Source organism: Poecilia reticulata, linkage group LG6 (genome assembly GCF_000633615.1).
Source record: "Poecilia reticulata strain Guanapo linkage group LG6, Guppy_female_1.0+MT, whole genome shotgun sequence".
NCBI lineage: Eukaryota > Metazoa > Chordata > Actinopteri > Cyprinodontiformes > Poeciliidae > Poecilia > Poecilia reticulata.
This window is the reverse complement of record NC_024336.1, coordinates 22,358,612-22,369,480: the sequence shown is the minus strand read 5'-3', so window position 1 is coordinate 22,369,480 and position 10,869 is coordinate 22,358,612. Positions and strand designations below refer to the sequence as shown.

At 39.5% G+C, this 10,869-nt stretch overlaps 2 protein-coding genes across 2 annotated transcripts in view; both read left to right on the top strand.

Annotated features, from left to right (window-relative positions):
• Positions 1–44: 44 nt before the first annotated feature.
• fkbp4 (FKBP prolyl isomerase 4) lies at positions 45–6,478 on the top strand. The gene is made up of 11 exons (XM_008412415.1): positions 45–446; positions 873–1,017; positions 1,103–1,245; positions 2,058–2,178; positions 3,350–3,506; positions 3,770–3,860; positions 3,938–4,021; positions 4,121–4,306; positions 4,430–4,573; positions 5,217–5,312; positions 5,428–6,478. The coding sequence occupies exons 1-11, from the start codon at positions 354–356 to the stop codon at positions 5,512–5,514; spliced, it is 1,347 nt and encodes a 448-aa protein (XP_008410637.1). The 5' UTR covers positions 45–353; the 3' UTR covers positions 5,515–6,478.
• Positions 6,479–9,738: 3,260 nt separating this feature from the next.
• Positions 9,739–10,869, top strand: part of b4galnt3b (beta-1,4-N-acetyl-galactosaminyl transferase 3b) — a 25,942-nt gene continuing 24,811 nt past the window's right edge. Inside the window, exon 1 of the mRNA XM_008412421.2 lies at positions 9,739–10,420. Within this exon, the coding sequence (XP_008410643.1) occupies positions 10,285–10,420 (136 nt within the window). The 5' untranslated portion in view covers positions 9,739–10,284. The remainder of the gene's footprint in view (positions 10,421–10,869) is intronic.

Here is a 10,869-nt window from a genome sequence, read left to right as displayed (position 1 = left end):
TGTGGTGTCTGGTTGTAGAGACGTGAAACGCCACCCAACAGCGCATTCGTCGCTGTTGATCCAGGTCGACTGTCTGGAAAGTTCTCTGCTCCTCTAAGCGCCTGTCAGCTGCCCAACGTGAACTAGAAGCTGTCTAACACCACAGATAGCTGTATTATTGGGTAGTTATTTGATTGTGCATTTAATTTCCAACTGCAAAACGGAAGAGAAGAACTAACAGCGGGGCAGCCAAACGAAGCCTTTGCTGCTACTTGTGTTGACGTTAGTTGTTGCTTGCTGCACTTGGCGTGGTTGGTAGCAAGTGTCAGTTCGTGCTGCGTTGTAGGGATAGGGGGGAATCTGACCCAAAAACGATGACTGCAGAGGAACAGAACAGCGAGGGGCAAAACGCCATGCCCATGGAGGGAGAAGACATCACACCAAAGAAAGATGGAGGTGTTTTAAAGGTAAACGAACTGGTGCTTTTTACTCCGGCTAGAAATAGCTAGGCTAATGTTAGCTGCGTGTAGCCTGTATGACGCACAGAATTTCAATGTAAATGGGACGTACAAGCTAGGCGCAGTAGTCGCAACAGTATATTCCCATCATTTTTGCACTGCATTCGCTTTTTATGTCGTCTGATTCTTGGATAAATGTGAAATTTAATACTTGCAGTGCAACAGCGTGCATTTCCAGAAGGATCTGTACAGTCGGTCTCGGTGCTGCACGGAGCTATTTGCGCTCCATACAGGAGAACGATCCTGAATGGATTTCTTTTAAAATAATTTTTTTTTTGATGTACAGAATCTTAACTGTACAGTGGCTAAGCAGGACACAGACTAAAATTTGGCTCAACAGTTTTCCATAACTTCTGCAAATGTCTCTCCTTGCAGCTGGTGAAACGGGAAGGCACAGGCACAGACTTCCCTATGACTGGTGATAAAGTGTTTGTCCATTATGTGGGCACTCTCTTGGACGGGGCACATTTTGACTCGAGCAGGGACAGAGGAGAGAAATTTTCCTTTGAGCTGGGCAAAGGTTGGTCTCCTATCTAAAAGACATCAATACTTCTCAGTCATAGTTGCACAACTATCGGGGTTATTCAAGTTCTCTCTCATTTTAGGTCAAGTAATTAAGGCATGGGATATTGGCGTGGCTACAATGAGAGTGGGAGAGCTGTGTCAGCTCATCTGCAAGCCAGAGTATGCTTATGGATCTGCAGGCAGCCCACCCAAAATACCTCCCAAAGCCACTCTTGTTTTTGAGGTACAGTTGAAAATGTAAATCAKGATTTTTTTTTATTGCTTTATTTAAAGCTGGAAAGAAGTCTATATRCATGACRCTGCTGAATTAAGATGTTGAGTTTATTAATGTTGTAATATATATTACTGATTTGTACATGGACTCGAGCAAAATTCTTAAATGAGCAGCAGCCAAAGGCTTCAGCTGTCTGTCATGCCGATATTACATCTTTTGCCGTTCTGTTCTTTTAAAGCAACAGAGCTTTTAAAACGTCTGAGTTTAAATATTGATTTTTGTTGCGTCCCACCACACGTGAGCATTCCTGGTAATGAGAACGCAGACAGCACTTCTAAGAGAGCCCTTAATGATCTSTCCAGCTCGCGTAAAATTCCTACCAGATCTTAGTGCTCCATTATCTTGTATTAAAAAAGTAATAACAATCAAATTGCATGTGATTGACCCGTTCTGCTTTGTCAAACAGCCGTATAGTGAAGTTAGTCTTGACATTGTTTCCAATAAGGTACCACCAAATAAAAAGCTGTTCTTATTTTAATAAATCTCATTCAGATTTCTTGTATTCCTTTTTTTTAATCTAATGATAGAAATGAGTTATTTTATTTTCTAAACCTCGTCACTGTACGCTTGTTACAGTATTATCTTAATAGGAATGATGGGAAGCCTTCTAGTTATTTCTCACCTAATTTATTTTGTACAAACTTTGGTGCCGCTTGAAACTGTAAACTCACCCGTGCCTGTAGTGGACTGCTTCCATGTGTTATTGCTTATTGTTGGCCTGGAAAGTCAAAATGTTTACTTATTCATTTGCATAAATGCAGGTGGAACTGTTTGAATTTCGTGGGGAAGACATAACCGAGGAGGAAGAYGGAGGAATCATTCGGCGTATCATCACTAAAGGAGAGGGTTATTCCAAGCCCAATGAAGGAGCTGTGGTGGAAGGTATCATTTGAGTGGTTGATGGTTTTAATTACGAAGTTAATATAGCAATAAATATAAATCAAAATCCTTAATGTTTTATTTAAAAATTTTATATCTTGAGTTTATGCTAAATAGTTTTATCCTAACAGTCATTCTGCTTCGTTCACTGTAAAGCATCATGTCGCATGACAAATCGAGCAGTCTGACRGATTTGTTTTTTGAAAARGAAAACTTTTAAGAGCTGATCAGATTTTAAGTGTGATAATCCTGCGGTTCATAAATTTGATCAAATCCAGCTAGAKTTGATCAAATTTATGAACCGTGGCAACAYATGGCCTCATGCAGAAGTGAACAAGTGTGCATATTCACATTTTAAAGGTTAGCTGATTGTTTTCTCATTATCCACACTTGAATAGAAAAATGCTTAAGTAGGTTGTAAAACTGGTTTAGCTACACTTTCAAGACCAGTGAGAACTGCTCTGGGTGGTACTTATTTCAGTAACCACGGTTTTCAACGGATTTCAGCCTTCTTTACCTAAAACAAAGACGGTTTATCTACAAATGTAAATTCTGAACGGTCACATCTGGCAGGCTGTGGGTGCAGATGAACGTTTTTTTTTAATTTTTTTTTATTTTTAGAAGAATAGTTTCATCAACAGAATTGTGTTTTTGTTAGGAAAAATATACATACATATTTTTTGTCTTAGTTTGACAATGATTTCTTTTTCTATAAAATTAGACTACTTTGTGTGTTCCATAAAAACAGGTTTGAGATTTCAAGAATTTTTTTTGTTAAACTGGCCATATTTTTGTTTTGTTTTAGTAAAACCTAATTTGGCTCACAAGTACTTCATCTGGATGGCCGGCATGGCGAAGAGTTTAGACCCAAMGGATTTAGACATTTGYCATATTGCCTCTTGCATGACTGAATCTATTTTCTCTCTGTGGATAATTTTCTTAGATTGTGGTTTGTTGGCAACTTTTTGCCTGCRTCTTCTTTGTGATTGGCCCACTTATTTCAGTGTTTCACAAACATGCATGTGTTCGAAGACTGAAACTCTTTTGAGTTGATGACCAGCTTCACAGCATCACTTAAACACAGCTTTCATTGCTGACTCCTCAAAGAAAGCCCTGCTTTGTAGTACACGCCCCYAAGGTTTGTCACGAGTTAATCCCAGCGTTTCTGTTTCAGCCTTTGTTCAAGGTACATGCGATGGGCGCGTTTTTGATGAGAGGGAGCTGAAATTTGAGATTGGGGATGGAGAGAGTTTTGGCTTGCCCAGCGGTGTGGAGAAAGCCATCATGGCCATGGAGCAGGGAGAAGAGGCACTCTTCATTATGAAACCTAAGTATGATTATGTTTTAGYTTATCTTGTCTCTTGTGTGATATTGGTACCGTTTATTGCCTTGCTGCAAGAACGCCTTGGGTTAAAATCCTGGCCTGGGATTTCTGAGTGGAGATTGCATGTTCAGTCTGTACATTAGTGGGCTTCAGTCCATAAACATGACCAGAGATTTGTGGTCTCCAAATTGGTATTGGTATTGGTGTGTGTACGGTTTAACACATTGGTATTGGTGTGTGTACGGTTTAACATCTGTGTTTATTTTGTAGGTACGGCTTTGGGCTTGATGGAAGTGAAAATTATTGTATTCCTGGTGGCGCAACGTTGCAGTACAAGATTAAGCTAACAGCCTTTGAGAAGGTAAGCATATCACAAAGATCTGTGACAGGTAGTTATTGATCAAGTTTCCTCACATTTGACTTATTTTTCTCTAACAGGCTAAGGAGTCGTGGGAAATGAACACAATGGAAAAGCTGGAGCAAAGCGGTATTGTCAARGAGAAAGGAACCCAGTGTTTTAAGGTACATTATGTTTGTTAAAAAGCCAAAAGATTTTATTCTGGATTTAATTGCTCTGTGTGTCCTTGCTATGTATTCTGACCCGGGAATKTTCTGTTACAGGATGGGAAATACAAACAGGCGTCTGTGCAGTACAAAAAGATTGTTGCCTGGCTAGAGCATGAGTCTGGCTTGTCGGATGAGGATGAAAAGAAGGCAAAAGCCCTGCGACTGGCTGCACATCTGAACTTGGCCATGTGCTACCTTAAAATGCATGAGCCAAACAAAGCCTTTGAAAACTGTGACAAGGTATTTGACTTCCCTAATTCCTGAAAGGGAAGACTGAACAGATGTCTTTCAGATGAGGTTTTTGCGCTTTGCAGAAGGCGAGTTGTTTAAATCTCAAAAAGACCCCACCATTTCCTGTTGCAGGCCCTGGAAATGGATTCTACAAATGAGAAGGCTTTGTTCCGACGGGGAGAGGCGCTGTTCGGTATGAATGAATTTGAGAAGGCAAGAGATGATTTCCAGCGAGTTGTTCAGCTGTATCCTTCCAACAAAGCCGCAAAAAGTCAGGTATAACACCAAGTACTAATTCCTCATAAGGTTTTGCCCATTTTTGCATTAAAACCACTTTGTTTGGGATTTTATTTGGATTTTGGACATAAAGTAGACAGGAAGCTGGTTTTCAACAAATAAAAATGTGAAAAGTTCCACGTGCTTTTCTTAGCCACTGAGAATAAAGGCTTGGTAAAAGCATCTCATAGTGGATCTATACCATCTGATTATTCAGATTAATTATTTGCTAAATAGTTTTACCCATGTTATATAGGTGGGAATGGGTCTGGCTTAAGTACTCCTATGATGGTATTGTTTTTTTCAGGAGGTAGCCTTTTTAGAGTCTGAATACTCCAGTTAATGAGTAATTACTAAATTAATTATTTCAATAAGTTAATCACAATTAGTCCAATTAATCGTTTCAGCCCTACTGCAAAGGAGACTTCTTTAATCCRCCTTTTAAAAATTAGATCCATTGTCATTGAGGAAGCTGTCAAAAAAAATTGAATATTTGAATATTCAATTAGAAAATTATGAATTTCATATCAATGATATGAAATTATCAGTACTTCAAAAAAATGTCTTGTAACTTTCACTGGTTTCCTTTTTGGTGCTTGCCTTTAGTTTTGTTAAAYAGCTGGTTATCTCCTYGTCAAATTAGGTGCTCCTGTGTCAGAAACGCATTAAGGAGCAGCACGAAAAGGACAAACGCATCTATGCGAACATGTTCCAGAAATTTGCAGAAAGGGATTCAAAGGTGAGGGCATTTTTCTTTGCATACAACTGCCCTGTTGCCACTAGAGGGCGGCATAAATCACCTAAAAGCGACTTGGAGAGGCGCTAATATAGATATTGTTTTCCTTTTCGAGCAGAAAGAAGCAGAGAAGGTGAAACCTGAGAGTAAGGAGAACGGCGAGGAGGCAATGGAGGTTGAAAATGGGGAAAAGGAAGCTCAGTGAAGTGAAAGCATAGATGAAGATGCAACTGTTATTATGGTTCAAATGTACTTAGACTTTTGTAACCAGCCATTTGTGTTTTAAGGTATGATTGTGTATATATGTACATGCGAGAATGAGTGTCACTGAGAGCGCGGGCGGGTCTTTGGCGTGTCGCTGTGTCCAGGCTCTTTGGTGTGGCAGCTAGCTGAGCGAGTGGGGCTTCTWCGGCTGGCAGCACTCTGGGAAATGGATTTAATAAGTCGATTGTGTGCCATGACTCTTGGCTCTGAACACTTTCAGCCCACAGCTCTGAACTGTGCATGTGATTTTTTATTTTATTTTTTTTGTGTTTTTATTTTTGAAGAAATGTGGGTAGGTAGGAAAAAAAGTGCATCCCAGGTGTTGCGTGCAGAGTTTTACAACCCGTCAAGGGCTCCGCCATTTACCCCACAACATTTTCTGTCCTGTATTCTTTGTTGCTGTCCATCCGAGCCTCCTCATGGGCCTACTGATCAATTGTTGGAGCATGGATGATTGTGTTCACAGAACTGGTTTGGTTTGAATGTTAATGTCATTAAGTGTGTATGTAGCAGCACTGTGGATTGGCAATGTGATAAAATGTCAGTTTGGGCTAGTTTACAGACTTTGATCTTCTCTCAGCAAAATTGTGGGGTTCCCTTAAAGCCCTTGGGTACAGGACTGTTCACTTTTCCTTCGAAAATATTGACTTTGTACTTTTTTTTTTTTTCTAGTGTTGTGCTTGTGATTACTGTACTGTTCTCAACAAAGATTTATAAAGTAGAATTGATAAAGCAACTGGAATCTGTGCATAAACCCTTTTGCATTTTAGTCAGCAGTGCCTACATGGACAAAAGCTAAAGTAGATGCCGAATGTAAGATGAGCTTTTTTTTTGAGTTTCTTTGTTGGGAAGTCACTGCTTGGTGTCCTGACAGACTTGTAATAAACTGTTCACTACAAACTCTGTATATGTGCCTTTTTTATATCTTTGTCTCAGTTTTGAGGTTTCCTGTGGTACTTTCCTTTCCCTTCTTTGCTTGATTGAGATCTCCATACTCTTTTAAACTGTGAGAAACTTAAATTGGCAACACCAGCAATGGCTTTTTTTTTTTATGCTTTCCACACGGGCTTTTGCTCAAAACTTAAAATAAGATGAATATGGAGCTAAAACAGTCTCAATATTCATGAATGCACAGAACAAGATTTACAAAATGCACAGAATGAGATTCACAGGGTGAGTCGTGTGTGCACAAAGCAATATTTACAAGTGAACAGAACAAGACTCGCACTTGTATCTTTTTTATATGTAAAACACAAATATATCTTGATTTACAAATCGTTTCTGGTCTGTGGACTTCCCTGCATTTTTGTGAATTGTGAGACTCCCCTGACATGGCTCAACCCACAAGTCCCCACAAGAGAAAAATCGGCAATCAGGCATATCTTTGTTTCAGCTAATCATAAGAGCGCACCACGTGGGAGTAAAACTTATGTAAAATCAGTTACTGAAGAAGAAAATTGTCTTCGGTCCCAAGGCAATAATAGCCTTTGTATATTRGGAAGGTCCTTGAATAAATTATATCAATGTAATCAATTAATTTAAATTTCTTAATCTGGGACCTGAGGGCAAATTTCACACCACAAACTGGCATGACAATTAAAAACTCCTTGAATCAGAATTTTTAAGAATTTTTTTTTTTTTTTTTTATTAACCCGAGAGAGAATACAGCAGTCGGAGCCGAAAGCAGATGTGTTGTAGTGGGTGAAATCGGCGTAGACCAAGCTGAAGTTGGTCTCCAACTTGCAGCTTTTGATTCTGCATTTAATGGGAAATCTAACAAAAACTCAACTGATGGCAAGTGAAGAGAAGGAAATATTTATTTCTTTGTCTGGAATCACTGAGGCATAAAATCCTTCTGATTGCGCGACAGACTCCTACATCCCGTGAAAGAAAGTGGTCCACAAAGACTTTGTCCTCCAAAACACAAAGTGAATTATGTGTATTTATAAATATTGTGTATCATCCTGTGCAGTTGTGAATACTGACACTGTTTTAGCTCCATACTTATTTCAGCCCCTTAAACAGCGCTGCCGTGGGGTGTTGGCCATATTGCCCATATTAAAGAAAATGCCATCTATTTGCATTGTACATGTTTAAATGCTGGTACTTTAACCCTGTCTCATTGCCTTCAGAAAATTTGGGGTGTTCGATTTGAAATATTTCGGTGATCTGTGAACACAGCCACTTGAGAATTTGTTGTTGCTGTATTTTTTTTTTCTCAATAATTAATTTTAACCAGCATCCTCACGGTTATTAAAATCTATGGTTCTCTGCTCTTAATTAGTTAGTATTGGCTAAAACCCTCAGCATTTCGCATAAACATCCTTCTGCTCTGTTCAGTGAAAACAACTTACTGGCAGCATGTTGCCAAACAAATCACTCCGGTATTGGTTTTACTAGCACAAGGCTTTAACCTGCTTGCCTTTGTTGAATCCAGAGGCTGTATAATGGGCCTTTCCAAGGTTGCACCTGCTTTAGTTGGCAGGTCAAAATCTTTTTTTCCATGGATGAACTGGAACTCATTTGATCCCCCAGCTTTCCTTCAGGGACGCTGGCATCATCTTACGGAAGTGTTTTTTTTTTGTTTTTTTTCTTCATCTTTCCCTGCCTGTTGATGATAAATAAGACGGATTTGTTTTGTTCATTAGGTAATGAAGGTATACCAATACTAGCCCAGAAGGGAGAGTCTGATTTCTCTCTTCTCTCTTGTTTAGTTGCTGGAGTGTTAAGGAAGCCCGGGTTGCTTYAACCCTTGAGGTTAAAGCARCCAAACCAAACCATAGCAAACAAAAAGCATTTGTTGGCATTGTTTTATCATTTGTTGGTCAAACAATCACAGTGATGCATGGTCATTAAAAGCATGTATTTGTTCCTTTGTAGGCAGGTGCCAAGTCATCCATGCAGCTCGTAAGCAGTGGGAAGCATGGAGTTCCATAACATTTCCTGGTATCTACACATCAGACCAACCAAATGAGATGACATTTCTCCTCAAGTCATCCCCGATTGTGGAGGCTTCACACTGCACCTCAAGCAAATTAGGATCTGTGCCTCCTGTCTCGTCTCCAGAGTGCGGTACCTTAATTTATAAACAGAATAGAAAATTWACTTTTATGTGAGACAAGGATTTAAAAAAACTTACTAGAAGTCTCCATGATGCCGCAACTGTCTCTGATCAGGAGTGGCTTAACAYAAGGAACAATGAGAGTCTTCTAGTTGAAGAGCATAGGGGTTATGACTAACAGATTTCTTCCCCTCCTTCTGCTCATCATTCCTTTAATTTGAATGAATGCAGGCCCTCTGTGAACAGTCTGCTGCCACAGCAATTACCTTCTGCGGCTTATCCTCCTTAAGGGTTGTGTTGGTGATAAGTGTCAATAGTCCACAGCATGTATATTTGATTTTCATTAATTATAAGATTAACATTAATAAAAACTTGAAATATAAGACTGTCAGTGTACTTATCACATATAATGAGTCTAGTTTTTAATTTAATTACTAAAATTAATCATTTTCAARTATATTGTTATCAATACAGTACCAGGAAGACAATAAATAGTGCCTAGAAGAAAAATTACTTTGCAAAAAGTGTTTTAGATTAAAGTTGTTGTTTTTTTTGTTGTTTTAATGTTTGAAGAAATTGTGATCTCCATTTTTCATGACTGACACTGTCACATTTTTTATGATTGTGCATAAGCTCACTTTGCACATATTTAAAGTTTCCTTCAGGGAATAAACCGAAGCAAATCAATATGAGGCAGAAGAATGGGCTTGAAGGGTTGGACTGTGACGGAAAAACAGGCAGCATTAAGGAAATACGTGTGGCTTTACCTGTAACAGGTAGATCTCTTGGTAAAGGGTGGGGGTTTTCTACCTGGTTGGCTTCTTCTCATGTTTACTCCTCCCTTGGGCACTCAAATCAAGCTAACGCTAAATAAGAATGTAACACTTCCGATGTGGCCTTTCAAAATAATAAAACGTTAAATACATGTGTAAAAAAATATCAAAATGATCATTGAAATGTATTCATWTTGTTAATGAACTGGTTAATAAATAATTTTTWTCCCAGCTCTATCAGAATAAAGCGCGCAAGAACTTATATCATTTTTTATTTTATCGGTATTGTCACACGTTAGGTTTTATGTAGAAGGAGCGCCGGCCTAGCTTCCTGTCAACGTTGTGTCTGACTTGATTAAATTGAGACGGGGATGAAGCTGGTGTGAGATTTCACTCGTTTATTTCATTGTGCGCTTCAATGCGTGGAGAGAGCTGAGGTCAGCGCGCCAGCGGGACGCCGTCCCGTGATTGAGACTTACAGGAAACCCTTTAAAATATTTAGATGATTAGGAGAGATCAGTGTTTACTAACAGTTTGTTGCCAACCGCCATAAAACCGCCAAGAAGAAGAAGAAAAAGAAGAAGAGATCAGTGCAGATCACCGGGTGACACAGGTCAGGATGTTTTGCTTTATTGGATGAGAGGCGCCAGTGGACTCTCGCACCGGGATCGCTCGGGCTCTCAGGAGCACTGAAGTCGCAGCGCTCCTCCCGGGAGCAGCTGCGGGCGGCTGGCTGACTGGCTGGCCGTCTGGTATCCCTCTCTGGAGGGAGGGCTAGCGTTGAGTCCTGGGGTCTCCCCCTGATAACAGAGCGGGGGTGGGGGGTTGTCCGACGGATGAGTATCTGTTCGGGAGCTAATTTCGTCCCGCAGTCAACATGATCATGGAGTTTTTCCCCTTGAAGAAGCTGCGGCGGAATGGCAAATATTTTCTGTTTGCGGCGATTCTCCTGGTTGGACTTTTGGCAGTTTACCACGAGATGGTTGCTGCAAGAGTTTGGAGCAGTGATGTCGGTAAGTTGGGACTCAACAAGTGTTTGTATCTTCAACTTTTTTTTTTCCCTTCACTTTGCTGCAAATTAAAAGTAACCTACATGAATGTGCAGCAAGTATAAAATGTTAAGGAGATTGTGCATTTTACTTATCGTCACTGAGCATCTCTGTACTTTGTGATGAGTTCTTCTTGAGCCATCTTATTTCTGAAGGAGCTTAAATGATTGCAGAATACAATTGGAAGATGTACTGATCGCAAGAAGCTGAGTTATTATGTCTTGGAAAATTACTCATTGAAAATTCTAACTTTTAACCTGTCACGACCACAATCTTTTATAGGATACACCAACACAAAGTAGTGTACAGTTATGAAATGGAAAAAAGAAGAAAGACGTGTGTGTGTGTATATATATATATATATATATATATATATATATATATATATATATATACACACATACATACATATA